Source organism: Cinclus cinclus, chromosome 6 (assembly GCF_963662255.1).
Source record: "Cinclus cinclus chromosome 6, bCinCin1.1, whole genome shotgun sequence".
NCBI lineage: Eukaryota > Metazoa > Chordata > Aves > Passeriformes > Cinclidae > Cinclus > Cinclus cinclus.
Window position 1 is genome coordinate 33,306,459 of NC_085051.1, and position 21,482 is coordinate 33,327,940.

Genomic DNA, 21,482 nt, shown 5'->3' on the forward strand with positions numbered 1-21,482 from the left:
GTTCATACAGGGATTTAATGTAAATCCACATTATATTAATTCCCACCTGGTTTTGGAACTACTTCTTCCTAAGGAATGAGGGCATGAGATATGTGTTTTGAGGTGCCTGTGTGGAAGACAGGAAAGTCCCAGATGATGTGTAGTGATCTGCCATCGCTAAGACGATCTACGTGATTCGTAGCTAGTCTTCAGAGCCTTACCGAATAGTGGGTTTTCAATTTGACACACAGTTATTATATCCTTATGTCTCAGGAATATTTCCATACTGTCTTTGATTACTTGCAGATGCATCTGTCAGATATATCAAAGCTTAGAAAAAAAATCACATACTCTGTTTGAAATCACTATAATCAGTGATCTTAGAAGGCTTCACAAATTACAAGGCAAAGCTCATACTTAAGAGTTTCCACTCAAATAATTGTAGAAGCCTAAAAGTCCTGTTACGAAAGTATATGTTGTCAGTCACCACCTGCAAATATGTTGTGCTTTAATTTGAAGTTTTGCAACTGTATGGTAATCTTTATTTAGGCACAAATAACCTTAAACGGTATTCTAAGTATGGATAACAGTTTTCAGTTATTCATGCAAGCTTTAAGAAGGATATTAATTGGAACGGGAATTTCATTTGGAGACTATACTTTTTACCTTGGTTATGAAATATGAACTCTGTTGTAGCAAAGCTGTGAGGCACATGTTAAAAATTTAATCTAGTTTAACCATTCTTTAGCTGCTTATACCTAATTTTCTTACAAATATCTGGCCTACACAGTAAATATTTGGGATATTCTGCATTTTTCTGAATGGCAGTGCTCAAATTTTCATGCAATACACATGAATAGACAGATATAGGCATAGATCTAGCACTTCATTTTTCATTCTTAATATTTTGGCTGTTGTATGTAATATTTCATTTCAAATAGACATTTTAAAGGTGGTGAATAGTGCTGTGCAGTGATATGCTTAGCAGTAACCTTTACTCATAATGTGATATTGTCTGTATGTCTTATTTTGTTCAGCTTTCTCTGGCACTGATGAAGCCTAAGGCTGCTGTTTCATTGAGTTGCTGATAATTTTTTATCTGATTAACTGACACATTTAGTTGAAATCAGACACAGCCCTTAGGCTGGGCATGGATTTAATTTAAAAAGTATCAAAGGTTTGCACTGTGTGCTGTTTAATCATCATGTTTATCAGGCAAAGAAAAATTACCAGAAGGACCATAGGGAAAGGGTTATCTTAAGGAGCAGTAACATGGGAAATTGATAATAACTCTGAGGTAATTTACAGCTAACTTTTACATTCATTAATATAACATTTCCCATTAATAGTTACAGTGCATGTAATATAATAATTAAATTGAAAACATTAGCACTAATTTTCTTTTTACTGAACTCTGAAAGGGTCAGGTAAAGACATTAAAATATGAAATTATAGAAAACCTCCATACTGATACTACTGCAATAAATGTTTTACTTACTAGTAGAACACTTCCAGTATAATACTGGAATATATAATACTACCAGTATTATTTCTACAGTGCATATGTAGTAATTTCCTCAGATTACTGTTAGTATCATTAATTGAAAAAAAAAAAGAAAACAAACCAAAATTTAAATACCAGTATGCTATTGTAAATTAATCTTACCGCTCTGTTTACCTTTTACTTTAGCTGTGAAGCTGTACAGTAGAATTGTACATGGATATAACAGAGGCACCTTAAAACCTGCAGTTTTGGAGCTTTCACAAAACTGTTAAATTTTGTATACTATTTCCTGATAGGAAATGCAGCCAACAGTAATTTATGATACACGAAGAGTAAGAATTTTGAATTTTGTTGTTCATTAACCCACTAAAAATAGTAAATAACTTTTAAACTAGGATGCCTTAGGCATAAATTATATGTTTTAGTACAGTTACAGTTGCAAAGATCAATGAGGTGTTCTAACACAATTGTTTATGAAGATTATTGTCTTGTCCTCTGAACAGGAAGAAATTAACTGTTATAACAAGATAAAGAATAATGGTGTAACTTCACTTACTGTTAAAACATAGCTAATAATTCTCTTAAGTCCATTTAAAAAAACTACTAAAATGTCTTATTTAGTTGCTTTTTGAAAGTTTATTTTTCTATCTGACTTTTAAAATGAGTATTTTTGGTAGCTCTAAAGGGGAAAAATATGTTTTAGAGCGTCATATGGAAAATAAAACTTTGTTAGTATCTGTGTACGTTTGTGTTTAGCGTCTGGTTTTATGTGCACATTTTAAATTTTGTGTTGTAATACTTTGTGACAAAGTATATTGTACTAAGTCCTTTATTAATTATCCAAATAGTCCAGATAAGCAGTTTATTTTTATTTTAGAGTATCCTATTTCACTAGAAACATACTAGTAAAGTTTAACATAGATAAATAATCTCTTAAATTAACAGTATATGATGCTTTTTAAAATAATAATTAAAAGATCCACTCAACCCAAGAAAAAAACCCACCTTTTCAAATTAATTTTCTTCAGATGTTTTTCTATTATCTGTTACCTTTTATGTGATACAGCATGTAACATTTTCCCTTTTGAATTTTCCTGAATGCACTTCCTCAGCTTTTGAGCTCAGTGCAGGTCACTATTTACCTGCAGATGTCAGCTTGGTTTACCCTTGCTGGGTACAGTTTTGTGAACATGCTTTTAATGCTACCAAACCTGATCAGAGTCCACATTAAAAGTGAAGGCATTATTGATTCTGGGATGGATTCTCTGCTAACCATAATCAACTCTTAGTCAAACAAAATGTTATCTGATTGCAAGGTTTCCAATAACTCTCTCAATACCAAAGAATAAGTCCAGGGAATAAGTAGCTTCCAGATAGTACTCTTTGCAAGCTTCAGCTGCTGAGTTGAATATACTGTGGGACAAGATGTCATGTAAATATTGTCCAGCTGAGGAGTTCAGGAAGTTTATTAGACCATAGTGTTTTTCTCTTCTGCCTCATCCTCCATCCTTCCTCCTTTCAAATCTTCTTATTTATCAAATTTATGCAACTCCAGCCTTAATTAGTTGAGCTGGACAAAATAGGGGGATTAAATTTATTCAATTTCATGGAATGTAAGTTTATTAACTAGTTCTCTCATTTCAAAGCATGTATTAAGTATGTTGATGTTTGTCTTTGTGGAAGCTATTGTCTGGACAGTGATGAGAGTTTATGTTTGCTCTTTACAATGAGAAGAGCTGAATGAAAAGAGGAGGTGATAAATAATTATCTGTGAGAATTTTTTAAACATAATTTTTTAGACTTACCACAACTGCAAAGTGACATGATGTACTACCATTTCAAAAGACAATTAGAACATACATATTATCAAAGGAAATAAGCTAGAATAAGTGCAGACAATCTTCTATGTTATTATTTAAATCAGATTTAACATAAGTTGTAAGCAAGCAGACAATAATAGCCTTGTTTTTCAGTTACTGACATCGAGATGTATTGTACAAATGTGTACATATTTGTGTTTGCACATGTGTCACTGTATAATCATGCGCATCCAGTGAGTTACAGGTTTGTGCAGTAAAGAACACCCAAACAATCTCAAAACACCCAAACAACCTTATGAGTAATCTTGATACGTAAGCTTCAAGTTTGGGCCATTGCTTCAATGGCCATTTAGTAAGTATGTGTTCTGTGAACCTTCTGTGGCTTTTAAAATTCCATTATCATAGGATGGTTATGAAATTTCCTGGGACTCATGACTAGAATTTTTTAAATCCCAAACAAGTAGGTTTGCTCAATAGATCATTTTAGTATAGAAGTACTGTGTTTGTATAAGAGAACATTTGAGTCTCTAATTCCATTTACTTTTATTTTTAATTTGAGGGAGTTTCCTGGCAAGTATCTTTGCTGATGCATATCAGAACTTGAAAACCATAATGAATGAAAAATATGTTTATGGCTCTGTGAGGTTGTTAGAAGTAAATTGGGCAAGTCAGTTCTCATCTTCATGGATGAACACGGAGATTCTGTAAATCTGTCTATTTGGGAAATCAGACTTCACTCCATATTTGTTTCTTGTGAGGTTACCGTCCTTATTTTGAAGTTTGTGATACAGTTACTCTCAATATCTTTCATCCACCTATTTATGTCCCATTGTTAGGGAAAGAAGAGTGCACAGAGTGCAAATATATATAATGAAATAGAATGAAAAGATTGTGGTAACTACAGATCTGCAATGCATTATAATAAGTATTACAATAATTAATATCTTATTTGTTTTGATGACGTAATAGAAATGAATGTGTTACTAAACAGGTTGCTCAGAAAAGCTGTGGATGTCATATCACTGGAAATGTTCAAGGCCAGATTTTTATTTTGACTGAACCATTCAGTGATTCTGTGATAAAATATGTGGAAAACTGCATATGATCTATGTATTTATGTGATCATAGAGATTAATCTACTTGTGAGACAGCAGTTGTATACCCGTCTGTTTGTTTGTACCAGATACTTCAAAAACATTATTTACTGAACTTAGCTGATGGCATAGTTCACCTCTGGTAACTTAAAACTGTGATGAATTAATAAGATAAATGTAAATATAGGTAATATTTTTGGATATGTTGGTTGATGTCTTCACATTGTGACAGAGGACATTTTGAAGGAATTACTAGGGTTATTATTTTTACATAAAAATAAAAACAAACAGTGTTTATCTTGTTAACATCAGTCAAGTTAACATCAGATTTCCAAGACTGTTACACAACTTTCTAACCTTTTTACAAATAACATTTAAGAATGCAACTTAAGTGCAGTTTTAGCAGTACAGGTAGACTGTGTATCAAAATAACAGGAAATGAAATAGTACAGAGAATATATTTTAGATGTATTTGAAGATTCAAGGTTTCATGAATCAGTTGACCAAATTGTTTTAAAGAAAACTCTGCTTGCACACCTGTATTAACTTTTTAAGAAATCTTCTTGTAAATGGGTGAGTTGAGTAAATTGAAGTATCTGTGGCTTACCTTTATTCTAAAAGGAGCTTTGAAACATTGCAGAGAAAGCTCAAAGGGAAGAAGAAATAATACTGTATGGATAATAGTAATAATAGTGATAATAATTATTGGACCTTCATTGGATAATGAACAAGTGACAGATAATTTTTTTTCATTCCTGCTAGTTTTGGATGTGTGAGAAGCATCAACCTGAACAGTTTGATTTGGCATTAAGCTTCATATTAATGAGTCCATCCATTAATGGCATGGGGAAGTACATAATTTAAATAGTGATGCATTTTTTAGATTACTACATGTAGGAATTTTGATAAATAAAGTTTCTTACATCTGAAATGTATATTGTGTGTGAATAACTTATAAATTTTGTTGGGCAATATGAGGTGAGAATTAATGTAAAGAGTAAGATAATAGACTGAGGGAAGACTATTCCAGAGAGACATAAACCAGAACATTTTTCACTGTATTATAATTTGAATAAAACACGTTCTGCGTAAGTTTATTGATAAGAAACAGGAACCAAATTTTAAATTCAGCAGCACATCAGGAGAAGACTGCTTTGCTTTTTGAGTTTGTAACAATGCTGCATTTCACTTGGGCTACAATTCAGGGAAATAATTTACCTAGATTGCCAAGGGTAGCTGCTTATCCTTTGTTCCCCACCTTGGTTGGGCAGCTGATGTCCCTGCTGCAGTCAGATTTGTTTCGACCTGTACCAGGCAAAAACTCCTGGTACAGTCAGCAGTGCTTCACCATCCAGCTGGTACAGTCAAGGGGCTCTTCACTGCTCGGCTTGCTTGGTCAAGGCTTCGCAGGAGTTCTGAGATCATAGAATAGGCCAGAGGAGAAAAGCAGGGGCAGGATGCATCATCACAGGTATATAAGCGAAAATTTTGTTGTAAAATCTTGCTGCAAATTTCACAGGATTTGGAACAGGTCCAGAAAGTAAATAATACTGTGTAGTTATGATTGACCTTGATTAAAAGAGGAAAGAACTTTTACCGAAGTCTAGATAGAGCAGAATTTAGAAAAAGAAAGTGCAGCATGTTGATTGGGACTCAGGCAAGTTAAAAAATCCAAGAATTCACAAAATACTGGAACTGTGTACATTTTGAAATATTGTAGTCTCAGTGGGTTTACAAGTAAAAGTGGTGTTTGTTGGCTTAGGTAATTTAAATGAAACAGAGAAAAATGTATCTTGAAAAACCTTTTTTAAGCAGAATTTTTAAAAGGTGATGTTGAGTAAGTTTCCTGTGAGTTTTCTTGTTCTGGTGTGAAGATAAAAAGAGTAGCATCACACACTCTTGTTCTGCATACCATGGAAAATACTAACAATTCAGTTAATTGTATGATATCAGTTGCTGATAATTATTTATAGGTGGGATAGCTAACATCTCAATTATAGGGAAAATCTGGAAGGAGTTTTCAGGATGGAAGACTTTAATTTGTCTGATACTTTTCAGTTACCTTAGTTATTTCTTCTCTAGAATGGTACATTATAAAGAGAATGCATTAGAGTATAACGTAGTATAATATAACCATGTAGTAGGTCAGCTAAGCTGCTGTCTTCCGTGGAACAGCTGCATTCCAGCCTATTCTGATCTGTGTACTAGGCACAGGAAAAAAAAAAAAATTCTTGGTTGATCTGCAAGTAGAGATACTGAATCTCTACATCTTAAATCATTTTAGACTGCTCTCACTGATATTCCATGCCTTTTTTTTCAGGACAAAGAAGGAGTAGAGGGTGTATCTGTGGGAGCCATTCTTTCTGACTATCAGAGAGTTCGAGTGGAAGATGTGTAAGAGAATACCAGTCTTTTTCAGTATATGCACTCTGGAGAGCATTTGTCTGGTTTTTAACTCAAAGTTGAAGCAGAGACAGTTGTCTGATTTCTCATGTGATACCAAATGCATTTTATTCATTAATACAGGTTTTTCTTTTATTCATTTTCCCCTGATACCATATGTTCATTAGTATAAATCTAGTAGAGACTATACCAGAGTTTTTGATTGCTCTTCAGGTCTCTCTTCATCTATTGAAAATAACCAGAATTTTGTTATAAAAATAGTTCAGTTCTTTGATTTCAACAGGAAGCTCACCCAGTTACAATGACTACAGTGTGTGGTCAAGTCCCTTTATTTTTCACCAGTGTTTTGATATAGAGGAATATTCTCTGAGTTACCAGGAATTAGATACAAGAGAATCTTTCTGTGCACATCTTCCTTTAATTCCATAATCTAAAATTTGTTATTATTAATAAGGATCTTCCATTTGTCATTTCTGTTGTTCTGTTGTGCACAGTAGTCCATATAAATTGTGATTCTTTTAAGAGTCTTAATTAAAAAGAGCATTATGTAATGGTAGTTGTGTCTGTAATGTAGGCCTCTATTTGATCTGAAAAAGATTTTCACTGTATGTCTGATGAAATGCAAAACCACCTTGTGTTAAAAGTTAATTATAGTTTCATGAGTTCATTAATTATTTGTTGATGATGAAAGTAACTATCTGGAATACTTTATGAATTTTAAGGATGGTAAAATTAATGCTATGCCAACTCAGCTCACGTCAGCAAGTTACAGAGTACATTTGTTTTCTTAGCAGTTTACATGGATAAATTGCAGTCAGAAATAACTCCTTTTTCTTCATACTTAAACATTTTAATAATTGCCTCTATTAGTAGGATAAAAAAAGATTGCTTTTGTTGACTGTGAGTTTTAAGTCTTTACCACAGCTAAAAGATTGTCAGGAAATCACAGTATTTCAGGCATGTTTATTTCAAAGGTTGCTCAGTAGTAAAATACTTGACATTGATCTGTAGATTTAGCCTTACAATAAGGTTGCATATGAACCATCCCAATTAATTCAGCTGAAGTTAGGTACCTAAGTAACTACTTTACATTCAGAGCTGCTGAAGAGTTCTATTACAAAACTTAGTGCTCTGTTAAAGCATATCAAAGTAATAAGTAAACCAGTCAGATTATATGGGTGCTAACTATGCATTTACATGTCAACATTAAACATACATTTAACTATATAGTCTTGACAATCATACTAGTGGGTCTATCAACATATGGAGGAATGCCCATATATGTAAGAAAGACCACATATTAGAAAAAAATGTGATAATTCACAAATAAATGTAAATCTTAAGTGCTCTGAGCTAGTCCCCTAGTTAAATGTTAAAGATTTTCAGAGCTAGACCTTACACATTTAATCACCAACTGATGGCTCTTGACGATTTACAGAAACCTTACCTATCAATAATGCAAATTCATGATTATATAATGTGATAAATAAATGCTGTGTATCAAATGCTGTCTATAGATGATATGTATCAAAACAGTTTATTAACTTTACAGTAAAATGTTGTTAATTTGTATCATAGGCTGTATATATTTTTCTGAATTATTCTTTTCCCTTGGGTGTTGATCCAAATCACAGCAAGAAATTCAACATATCATACTAGTGACATGTGCAACCATTTATCACAGAGCAGTAACTTGGTCCTTAGCTGTGTTCACAAAAGTGATGACTTCCTAAGGTGCTAATTGCTTTGGGTCCAAAAGGTTTAGGAACACATTTTGTTATGGTTTTATTTGTCTTTCCATGTAGATCTATTTACTTCAGTGAGTTGCATCATATGTAGACACATTATGGTCAGAAATATTAATTTATTTTTTTAAAATGCATATTAGACTTAATGTGTATAATGAAACATATAAATAGTAAAGTGTTTTAATTGACATTACAGAAGAAAATTATTTCAGAATAGGAAATTTTCGCTAATTTTACATTAATAAACCTGTTTAAAAGCATAATACTTGGCTTTATCTAATTGGTTTTGTTTTTCAGGTGCAGAAGGCTTAATCTTCAACCTTTAGCATACCTCTGGCATTGCAACCAGGAAATACTGCTTAAAGAAATGATATCATGTAACATTCAAGCCATAATCATAAAGGTGGCAGCTTTTGGTATGTATTCAGATTCTGAGCAATATCATCTACTGAAATTTCCCGTGTACAAATCCTTAGTGTAGCAGAGGAAAACAGAAATTTGGTGGCATGTTTCAGGATATGAAATGTTAATGTCAAGAAAATTATAATAAATGGCCAAATACCAGTTGTCATATCTGAATAATTACTTTAACTGGATGCAATTCATTCTTAAAAGGAGATGCGGAAGAGTGGAAAGTAGATCTTCCTAACATAGCCATTAAATTCCTCTCTTTCTTTTTGCTCTGGTTTTGATTTGCAGTAAAGATCCATGTATAATTCAGTAGTTCACAGTATTGTCACTTATAGATGACACAGGCTGGTGACTAGACAATATTACAAAGCAACCATGAAAGTCTCAATAGAAATACAAGTTATTATTAAACAAGATATAATCATTAAGTCAAAATATTTTGTGTAACAGCAGATTTGAAGTTGGTAAATCATAAGAGCAAACAGAAGTAATTCATCATTGCCTCTAAATTTATTTTTTGGTATTTCAAATTATGTTGTTTATCCTACCAGAAAAAATCAACATTTTCATTAGCAGCTATATAAAATGAAGTTATAAAACTTGGAGCAAATCAATATGAAAGTTAACCTGTTCATTGCTTAAATGTAAAGGTAAGGTCAAATGAAGTTTCATAAGAAGACTTGTAGAAAGATGTTCTCTAAAAGCCTGAGGATCACATGTGAAACATGTTAATGCAATATATTCCTTTTAGGCCTCTATGCAGTTTTCTATTTCAGATTAGCAAATGAGTTTTTAAGCATAAAATGTGACCAAAAGACCTTTTCTTTTGGGGTTGACTATAAACCCATATATGACATGTGTGGTCCACTGTAGCAACAAGTGGTTTGTATCATCCAAGTGGCATCAATAGTTAAAGATCTATATTTGGAAAATAGTGTTGCATAATCTTTCATTAGAAGTCCAGTGGTTTGGTTTGCCAGTGGCTGGTTTACCTGTGCGACTTTCCCATTAAATACCTAATAGCTGATAATTATTTTATCTAAGAATTAAATTTTTATTTGATATGTCTTTCAAAGAATGCTTTATAATAAAGTAATTTATCCTTCATTGTTAAGCAAGATTTGAATTATAATCCCTTTAGACTGGATGGATTAAATTAATTTTTTTAATAAATTAATTCTTTAAATTTAGTTTATTTCTCTTTACCTGATATAGTTTCTAACTAGTTTTTACATTGTCACTATGATGGTCTCGGTCTGTTGTTCTGTAGGATCTGCTAGGGCTAAGAGAAGGACTAGGATGATTAGAAATACTACATGCTCTCATTCATTTACAGGTAACAAGCAATGTAATTCATTAGCATTTTCCTGATTTTTGAGATTTCAGTTACAAATATATAGGAATTGAATGCCATGTTTTCTACTACAAAACACTTGGTATTAAATTGGAGAAAGAAAAGGTCTCTGAAATAATTGTTTTCAGGCCATGTAAAGTATATGTTTTATATTTACATTATATTTCCATAAAATAGAATGCATTCATTGCTTATACTGGCATGAAAAAAAAGTAAAGACCACAAAGCATATGTAACATGTTTTTTATGTCAATTATTTTTAAAGGAAATATATTATTCAAATAACAGATAAAACTGTTTCTCAAATAGACATCATTGATGACCTGTCATGCCTGAAGCAAGATAAGCTTGTCTTTTGTATTCTACCATCTTAAAAAAACTTAGAATGCACTGGTTAGTGCACAAAGAGTGCTTTGTGGGCTATTCATTGGAAGAGTGAATACCATAAATACTTGTAGATAGCAATTAGATAGAAAATCACTCCAAGTTATTTTTCCTTTTTATTTTTTTGGCTACAGGTAAAAGAAAGATCGTATCAGAGTCAATTTCTCACCTGCCTCAGGCAGATGTAATTAGATGTAAGCAAATTTAATGGAGCTTTTGTGCTCTGGGGCCATTCTGTAATGCTTTAATAATTGCATGCCTTATTAAAGTGGATTTAAGGTATGAAGGCTGTTTAACGTATCAAGTGGCAAAGATGATAAGATACAGTTTAACTTTTTGCCTTTTAGATTAACAGTCAAAGCTGAACTGCAATGAAAATATTTAAAATAACAGATGTAAGAGTCTGAAGGGTAATGCATTAGGTGATACATTGTACAGTTGTTAATGCAAGAAGCAAATCTGTAACCTGAGCTTGACATTCATCAGCACTGGCGTACTTGTACACCCGCCTTGTCCTGTTTTCCATTAACTCCGTGCCGGTATTGACAAGGTAAACGCCTGTCGTTTTATGTAGAAAACACATAATTATGCAAGTAAATGAGCATTACTTCAGTACATTTCCCTAAATCCACCATTACAAATTAATACCATAAACTTCGCCAGTGGCAAGAGTTTTCTATCTCAGAGTAGCATAGTTTTCCAGATGGGATGCCAATTGCTCTCACTTTTATAAAAAAAAAAAAAAAAAAAAAAAAAAAAAAAAAAAAAAGTATTGTTAGCAACCTTTTTCACACGCCTTCTGTTGATCTATAAGTAGATGGGCTTTCTTCCCTTTAGAGTGTATTTCAGTGTATTTCTGAAGCTTTAATGATGAGAGAAAAACATTCCATGAGATAGCAGCAAACCTGAGTACTATATATATATATGTATAAAAGCTACTTCTGAATATTTATCTTCAGTGCCATTTTCTTGCTTCTAAAGTTATCTGTATGACACATCATACTCTTATCTTTAAAATATATGCCTCTTCAGTGGAAATACAGAAATTTGGGATTAGGTTACTCAGTAACAACTAAAATGGAAGCTATTACTGATTGTTTTTAATGTGTGTGTGCCTGAAATTCCAGTGATATCCCTTGCTCATGTGACACATTGTAATATAGCACTGTGTAATAGAACAACTGTGTAATACAACACAGTAAGAAGGTACATTTTTGATCTCCTTCCTTTTTGTTTGTGTTTTGCAGGTTAACTAACACTAATTAACTTGCAGAGTATGCATATAACAGATTCAACTCTAAATCTTGATAACTTTACATATTGGTCTTAACTGTGTCTCATTCTAAAGCAAATTGTTCCTGCTGCAGTAGCAGGTGTAATACATATGTGGAAGTGAGGGAAGGAGAAGGGTTACATTTGGAAGGAATCTTTGAGTTCCTTACAGTATGATCCTTAGTAAAACTTAGCGTTCAAGTTTATTTACTTTCAGTTTACTTATATAGTTAACTATACCCAAGTCTTGTTAAGTATTAACACTAAAACTTAAGCACCTCTATAATTTAAGATATGACAAATTTCATTTCACATTTATATGAGAATATATTTGAGGAATAGGGGAATTTGCTTCTTAAACATTTCAGTCAAAATCAGAATATAAACTCAAATTCCTATCTTTGAGGGAATTAGTACACATTTATTTGCTTTATACATTGCAGCATCTTCCCAGCTTGGTTATAGTAAACTATTCCTTAATTATTTAATTAAATACCTGAAAAACCCACCTTGTTTTTATGAGCTCAGATAACAGAAAAAATAATTTGAGAAAGAAAACTCTGATTAAATGATTAAATCATGTTTCTGACATCCAGCTGCTCTTTGGACCACAGGAAAGAAAGTATACCACAGCACTCACTGTTCAACTGTTGAACAGTAATAAAAGCTAAAACTTTGAATCAGGGCTGATCAGCTAACATATGAAGTGGAGTGTTACAGCAGACCTCTCATTAGAGGTAGAAATGACCCAAAACACAGATTCTCATTCAACAATGTGAAAAGGGTCCTGGTTTATTCTTCTTTACAGCTCAGCCATCCTGACTGTGACTGCAGCAAGCTCCTACTGTAGGGCCCAGCTGCAGACTCTGACTGTGGCTATTTCCTGCTGCACTGTGACTGCAAGTGTTGGTTTGCAGACTCTGAACAGAGGCTTTCACCCAGCTCAGCTGTGACTGCAGGCTCTGACTCCATCAGACCCACACTGACCTCACAGCAGATCTTGCACTACAGCACCTCTCCTTGTTTCCTTCTTGTTTGAGTCTCTCTCTGGATCATTCCTTCTTCTTCCTCCAGGTCAGGCTCCTCCAGGCCCCCTCCCTGCAAGAGCCTCCTGACCACCCAAACCTACCCCCTTTAGCACACTTACCTTTATTAGTCACAGCTGCAACAGCTGTGCAGCTGCACAGCTGCATTTAGGACAAGGCTGTTCCTCCTTGGTAATTAGTACAACTGTGACTTATCAGGGGAAAGGTCACCTGTAATCTCTTCTTCTACACCTAGAGTGGAGCTCTTTTCTTTCATGACTACAGTCTTTATCTTGGAGGTCCAGCTGCTATGAGTACTTCTAGACATTCCATATTCCCAGCTACGGGTAGAGTGGAAATCACAGGATCTGTAGAAACCTAAATTTTGAAGTGATATAAAGCCTTAGCAACTTAGCCAGGCTATTTCCCGATGTAGTAATGAGTCCTTAGGGAGCCCTTGCCATCTCCTGTCTGTCAGGAAATCCTAAGTTTCTCCACTAAAACGTAGTATAGTGCAGTAAGTGTATTTGACTTGAACCTACTTTGGTGTGAGAAGATATTGATGCTTGCTTCCCATGATCTAGAAAATTGGTATACCCCTGTTATTCATGGAATCTATTATCCTGATAGTTGAGGGATGTGCATGTTTTTAGATATGAGCTTTTAATTGAAAAAGAATATTGCTTCTTAGTGTAATGAATCCATTATTTAATAGATTCACCACCTAGGTGTCTATGTTACTGTTTGTGTGCCTCTAGTGTTACAGAAGTGAAATCCTGACTGAAATTGATAACTATATTCCCATTAGTTTTCACAGAGGTAAGATGTACTTGTAAAGAACTACATTAAAAAACATCTAGTGCCACACAGTTCCTGGTTAAGCTCCTAAGGGTGTAATTTAGTGTACAGATAAAGTGATAGTAAGTTGCTGCCGAAAGGTCAGTCTTTCCATCCTACTTCTAGGTGACCCTTCAAAGCTACAAGTCTGTGCTTGCTTCTGCCCCTGTAAAGGCTCCAGTGTTTTTATGACTGCATGTAGGTGTTCCAGCAGGATCTGCTTTTTTCTGAGTGCAGGGAACTTGCATTGTAGAAACCACATCTTCAAGGAGGGACAGAACTCTCTATAGAAAGCTTGCTACTAGATTAGGTTGGCTGCAATGGCAGATCATATTCTGCAGTAAAATTCATGGTTGTGAGTTTTGTCTAAGCACATCATCTGTGTAATAGAGAGAAACAGTGTTTTTTGAAAATATGTCTCTAGTTTTTAGTACTGAGCAATTTTAAAGTAATTTTTAGGAAATTGAAGGACCTTGTCATCACAGGGGAAGATACTTGCTCCTTCCAAATATTTTTTAAAAAATTCTCAGACCATTCACAAACATAACAAAAGTAATTTAATAGCATTTTGCTATGAAATCAATATGAGATCCCAGTTGCTTTCTTACATATTATATAGTAAGGATTGTTTACTTGCTTATTGCTAAGTAAATTAATAATTGACATTATTCTTAGCTAGTTTAGCTTATTTACAGGTGATCATTGCATTGCTTTCTTCCTTGGGCAGCTACCAGACACTGGAACTGTAGTAGAATCTATGACAGTCTTCACAACATTTGCTCTTGATAACATTCTGTTTTATGAATATGGAAAACACTTGGAATCACAGAACCCTTAAGGCTGGAAAAGAACTCCCAGGTCATCAAGTCCCACCTTCAGCTGAGTAGCACTATAACCATTAAATCATATTGCAAAGTGCCACATCTAATTTTTAAACACTTGTTTTTTTTAAACAATTACTTTGTTTATCATAATTTGAAGTAAATGATAAAATTATTGATAATATTTATCAAGTCCTGCCAAATTTTAATGCTTGTCTATTCTGTTAGGGATAATGTATTCTAAAACTGGCCTTAAACTTTTATTAGAAAAATTATCCTTGTGCAGTGGTAAAGTATTATCTTGTATACACATAAGATCAGTTTTAAGTAATTTTAGTTTTCATGTTTTCTCAGATTATAAATTTGATAAATTACCTATGATGTATTTTGAGAAAGGTGTTCTTATAAGCCTTTTCCCCCTTCTGAATCTTGTTTCCTAGCTAGCATATGGTGTGGTCACTGAATTTTCAAACAAATCTTATCTCCATAATTCATCTTATTTATGATTAAAAACAAAAACAAAGATACCACACCTGTTTGTTCACTAGACATTGCATGAAAAGACTTGGGAACACTTATAAAAACAGAGAAGCCATTTTATCTCAGGCCATTTTTTTTTCCGGATGGAAAAGTTTCACACAGGGAAAGATCAACATAGATAAATGGAAATTGGATGCAAGACTAGAAGTCAAAAAAAAATTAGCTTGGTATTTAAGATGTGATGCAAAAGAGATGAGTAAAAGAAAAAATAACTAGGAATGGACTTAAAGTAAAGAAAAAGTTTGATTCATAGTTGAAAGTTTAGGAAAATGAGAAAATAATTTTTGCGTTTCGAATGGTATTTGCCTTGATGCTTGTATGTGAATGGCAGATACTTTGTTACCAGTGAAAGATGAGATTTCAGAAAGACTTTGGTGCATATATAATGTATAAAGAAATGTTTGAAAATAAAATGTGTTACAGAAAAAGAAAAAATGAGATTTTGCATAAGTCAATTTAAAAACAAGTTAGAGAAATATGATTCCCTCTTCAGTAACTCAGCCTGTACTTTCAGAAATGGGTAGGGTGTTGTTGTCAAAACAGATACCAGGAATTAGAAGGAAGAGTAAGAGAATGTGCCTGAAAACAGTAAAGTAGTTGAAAGCTGACATTACTGAGTGCTTGTTAAGGAGATGTCACAGACAAAGTAGGAGAGAGATAGCTTAAGAGTGGAAAGATCACTTTGCAGTTTGGGGATATCACATCATCTAAAGGAAAATTTAAATGGAAGCAGCAGGCTAAGAGTGCACTATTAGGCATTTAAAGTGAACCAGAAAGGAAAGTATGGGCTATAGTGAAAAAGACAGAATAGCGAGAACTTGGAGCTGAAAAACAGTGAAGAAAAAGAGCTTAATAAGAGATATAAAAAGCAGAAATAATCTTAACAATATGAAAATAAAGAGGTATAAGTGGTATGCTTTTCATACTAGAACATTACTTGCTGCTCTTTAATATTTGATACAATTTGAGTTCTAGGTGCCCATTTACTTTACAGACTTATGTGCTGAAACAAGACAAACCTTTAAAGGCATATCTGTGTAGTTAGAACCACAGATGTTTGCTTTTCAGGTCACTCCAAATTGAAGTTTTGCAGGACTTCTTGTCTTAGTCTGATCCTTTATTTCTGCTCTGACCTTTTACATTTTGTAGCTGATGTATTGATCTTTGCTGTCAGAAGCCTCTGTTGGTCTATTTGTGGGTTGTGACTTTTTAAAGGTTTATAACTTGTCTGCATGGGGATGGATTTAATGAAAATGACACAGATTTTTCTACTTGCACCACACCTCTTCCTCTTCCACTGAATGAAATCTCAATTATTTTCCACAAAGCTTACTAGAATTAGAACTGTTCAAAGCATGAAATACCAGAATTCTGTAACAGGGACAAAATAGCGCATATTTTTTTATTAACACACATTTGTATTCATGTGGTGCTAGATTGATTAAACAATTTGAATTAAATAGATTAATATGCAAACAATGCTCTTAAAATATTCTACTAAAAATTTTATATCGGGAAAGTCATACATATGTGCCTGTATGAACTGAAACTTTAATAACTTTTGATTTAAATTTTTTAGGTCCATTACAAGTCCTAAGAAGTTGATGCAGTCACTAATTTAAATGAGATGAACCATTTGCTCCATTTGATTAAAAGTAGTTTAATGCTGTTATTCAGCAATTATACAGTTCTTCCACAATCTTTTTCAACCTACCAACATTTTAGAGAAGAACCTTCTGAAATTCTGCAAGGGCAAATGCAGGATCCTGTACCTGGGGAGGAATAACTCCATGTGCCAGCACAGACTGAGGGCTGACCGGCTGGGAAGGACCTGGGAGTCCTAGTGGACAGCAAACTGTCCACGAGTCAGCAGTGTGTCCTTGGGGCCAAGAAGGCCAATGGGATCCTGAGCTGCATCAGGAAGAGCATTGGCAGCAGGGCAAGGAAGGTGATCCTGCCCTTCTACTCAGTCCTGGTGAGCCTCACCTGGAGTGCTGTGTTCAGTTCTGGGCTCTTCAGGACAAGGGAGACAAGGAGCCACTCGATCTGGTCCAGTGAAGGGTGACAAAGATGATTAAGGTGTGGAGCATCTCTATTACAAGGAAAGGCTGAGGGAGCTGGGCCTGGTCAGCCTCAAGAAGAGATGACTGAGATGACTAACTCATCTCAGTATATAGGTGTCTGAAGTGAGGAGAGAAAGAAAATGAATCCAGGCTCTTCTTAGTGGTACTGAGCAATAGACAAAAGACAACAGGCAGAAACTGAGTCACAGAAAGTTCCACCTGAACATGAGGAAGAACTTCTTTACTGTGTGAGTGACTGAGCACTGAAACAGATTGTCCAGAGAGGTTGTGGAGTCTCTCTCACTGGAGATATTCAAGAACCATCTGGATCAATCCTCTATGTGCTGTGGGATGAGCAGGGGGGTTGGAGCAGATGACCCACTATGGTCCCTTCCAGCCTGACCCATTCTGTGATTCTGTAATTTTCTAAAAGAATCTGATTGGAAATATTGCCTTGTTATCTGATAAAATGATAGAAAATTTCTTCAAAGATTTATCTAGGATTCTGTTCTTGAAATGACAGTGCTAAATTGCTTTGAATCCTAGATTTGACTAGAACACAAACTTCTTTGACGTTAAAAAAAATCTCAAGAGATTACAGATAATATCACTCGATAAAAAGTTTTAGATCGTTTTACCTCTCAGAATTCTCAAATTTTAGACGTCAGTCTAACCTAGTTTAGAACATACTTGAATGTTCAAGAAGGAAGATAAACTGAGATCTCAGTTAAACTGCACTGGAAATACATGATAGAACCACTTTAGGATTAATGTTTTATAACTTTATCACTTAGTATCACTTAGCTTGAAAAGAGTTACTATATCTACAGTGTGTCTACAGGTTCCTTCCCTGTACAATTCCCACACTGGATAAATTATCACATACCAAAAAAAAAAAAAAAAGGAAAAAGAGAAAAGTTGGTACATAATCAAGTCACATGAATTTTCCTCTTTTATACAATAAATTAGAAGTATATTAATCTTAAATCTTTTAGAGGTGCAGTTATACCCAGTATTTACAGCTTTTCATTACTTTTATACAAAAATTAAGAAGTTTTTAATTTTTTTTAAAGAAATCCAAGGAATTCATCCAGTTCTCCATTGTTAACACAGCCTTTCATGTGTGAAAGTTTTGAGGAAGTTAAGAATGAACCTGTTAAGTTATGCTACCAGACGAAAAGTTCACTTCACAGCTCTTCATAGAAATGAAAGCTAAATATGACAACAGGAATAATTTACCTCAAGGCAACTCAAGGTATAGATTTACAGTTCAAGAATATCTGTGTGGCATGTGCATTTCTAGTTGGTGAAGGTTATAACACATTCCTGTACTCCTACATAATAAGCCTATATTACCAGCTAATGCTGTTGTGTATGGGCTTTTCCTGTGTTATTAGAAACATTCTCTGTTATCCGTACTGTGTAAAGTATAGTGCCTGACCTCCTTCTGAGAATTGCTGATTTTGTTTACTTAGGAAAAAAAAAAAAGACACGTTTAAAATAGAAGAATTTACCTTCAAAAATAGTCCTGTTTTCTCTGTTCCAGTTCTAAGAAGGGTGGTTGCTTTACCCTTTATACTCTTTTGTTTTCTCTCTGTATTTATTTACCTTACAGGTTCTATAATCTTATTGTTAATCCTGTTTTCTTTATGATAAAGAGATTGAGAAGAAAGACACTAATTTTGGTTCAGAAAACCAAAGTGTTTCATTGCCTCTTTTATTATTCAAAATTCTAAGTAATTCTACTCTTGGTGAGCAGCTGATTAGGGTCTTTCCAGAAACTTTATTGCACATTTTACACCCCTACATCATCAGAAGTTAAGTCTGAGTCCCTGATATTCATAGTGATGGCACTTACTACTCTTCTCAATATTACTTCTCAAGAAAAAAGAGAACTTCATGTTCCTGTAACTTTAAAATAGGTTCTTTTTTTTCCTCCAAAAGCCTATCCTAATTCTATGAATATGATATTTCAAGAAGAATATGATAATATCACTTTTGGAGGTTTGTTTTTAACTTTATTTTATGGAATAAGTCACTGGGTAGCAAGATTAAGCTTTTGAATTGTAGGATTGATTAGTCAGGAAAGGCTGGAGATTTTCCCCCCTATATTATCAACAGATAATCGTTGAGTCATACTTTATTGATGTGTGTGTGGTAATGATTCTTTTACAATGTGTTCATGTATTATGGGTTGGAGTTTGGTTCAGTGTAGCTTTCAGAAGACCTTTATATACCACCATTTCTTAAAACCGGTAATTATGATTTATTTTTATATATATGAAATTTTAAGTAATGAAAATAGATTTTTTTATTTTAAAATACTTTATTAATAATCAAGATGATTTAAAAATTCTGAACATATATAAAGCATGTTCTTGTTAGCCACATAAGGCTTGAGAATGTGGATTTTTTTAGCTGAATGTAATGCCACGAAAATGTAACTCGCGTTTCTAATGGTCTTGATAAATGCAAGTAATACCAAGTAGTTGCCCCCTCAGGTGAGGGCTTCATTCTACACTAACACATATGTACAAAGTGAACCATTTAAAATATGGTTCCTTTGTGTAACTCAACAGTAGTGAAATGCCTTTTAGTATTGTTCTTTTTTTACCACAGAAGAAAGCCATACATTTCTGCCCCAATCTCTTGACATTGCTGCAGTTCTCTACACTTGTCTTGTGGCTGTGCATAAGAGCATTCTGCAACCATTGTTGATATCTGCAGGAAGGAGTTCTGCTCCTGTCAGTGGATTTATCAGGAATTACAGATGGATTAGAAATTACTTTGAAGTGATTATACCATTTGTGCTATTGCTTATTGATTTTACAGTCAAACTAGACTACAAACCTGGAGGTGAAAGCACAATTTTTTTTTACTGAGCACTGTTAAAAACAACATTATCAAATTTTTTGAGATGTTTCTGTCATCATGTACTAGTTTATCTCAAAGAAATAAAGCCCCACTTGCTCTCTTGGCAGCACATAATAAATTAATGGATGTACTTTAGTTGGGGAGTTAAAAATGCATTGAAAATAATGGGCCATAACATTCTAGGGTTAACATTTATTCATAGATGATGCAATTAAATAAAACAGGCATTAACTTCAAGGTCACTCTGGGAAGTAATAAAAGTGAATATTTTAATTGAATTCTAATTGCCTCCCATTGATACATGTAAGTTAAATAAAATAGATGTCAGTCCTGCAAATTATAGTTCCCTTCCTAATTAATTTTTTAATTCTACATAGAGTTATCCACGCCCTGGACCTTGTTGCTGGTTTATCCATCCATTCATCTTTCTTCACATCTAGTTTAATTGAGGAAAAATTTGGAGGATGCAGTACTAAGAATTTACAATACATTGTTCTTCTCGTTAGTGTAAGCCATTTTAAGAAATTAAGAAATTACCAAACAGAAGTATAGATTTAAAAAAAAACTGTTTTGTAAGTATGATTCCAAATATTTTATTATACTAATTGTAGCAACAGACATACAGCTTCATCTACGCATGCATAGCAGTAAAAAATTGGGATGGTGATTATTGGTTCTGCAAATTAAAAGTTACGTTGGTTCCTGAAGCCTTTACCAGACGGTCTCTATTCACTCACAATATAAACCTATTGGAAACTGAAAGAAATAATATGTTTAAAAAGAAATGCAAACTGCCAAAATTTAGAATTCTGCTGAGAAATGGGAAGGTGCATTGCACTTCGCATATTTTCATGTAGTGGTGGGATATGGGAATATGTATTTACATGTGTATATAGTATGGGAAACTAAAGAGTTTACCCATAGTATATACATAGGCAGATTATTTGTATTTCATAAACTATTTGTATCGTAGTTTCTTTTAATTTATTGGTTTACATTCATTACTGGACAGAACAGAAGATATGTCCATATTACCAAAGAGAATCTTATGAAAGAAATAATATGTAAGTGTGTCTGGTTCTGACAACTTTTTCCCTTCTTTTTTGTTCGTCATGTATCCCTTGGTTTATATTTAGAGGAAATCAACCTGATTTTATGAAGAAGAGAGAGATTGCTTATCTTAGAAAAGTAATTATATTAATGGAAGAATGTTAATATAAATGTGTGAAACAGTACAGTACACAATCATTTCTGTCAAGAGAAATTGTTTGGCTTAATACCTATCCCATTATAATCAAGGACAGAATGGTAACCTGATGGAAGCTGGAAGAGATCACTAGAACCATTTGAACT

The 21,482-nt window shown here is 33.7% G+C and overlaps 1 protein-coding gene across 3 annotated transcripts in view; it reads left to right on the forward strand.

Moving 5' to 3' along the window:
- The window catches only part of DPH6 (diphthamine biosynthesis 6), a 193,531-nt gene that overhangs the window by 35,630 nt on the left and 136,419 nt on the right, over window positions 1-21,482 (forward strand). For all 3 annotated transcript variants that reach the window (XM_062494401.1, XM_062494402.1, XM_062494400.1), the window contains exons 4-5: window positions 6,718-6,791; window positions 8,846-8,964. In XM_062494401.1, coding sequence (XP_062350385.1) covers window positions 6,718-6,791; window positions 8,846-8,964 — 193 coding nt within the window. The remainder of the gene's footprint in view (window positions 1-6,717; window positions 6,792-8,845; window positions 8,965-21,482) is intronic.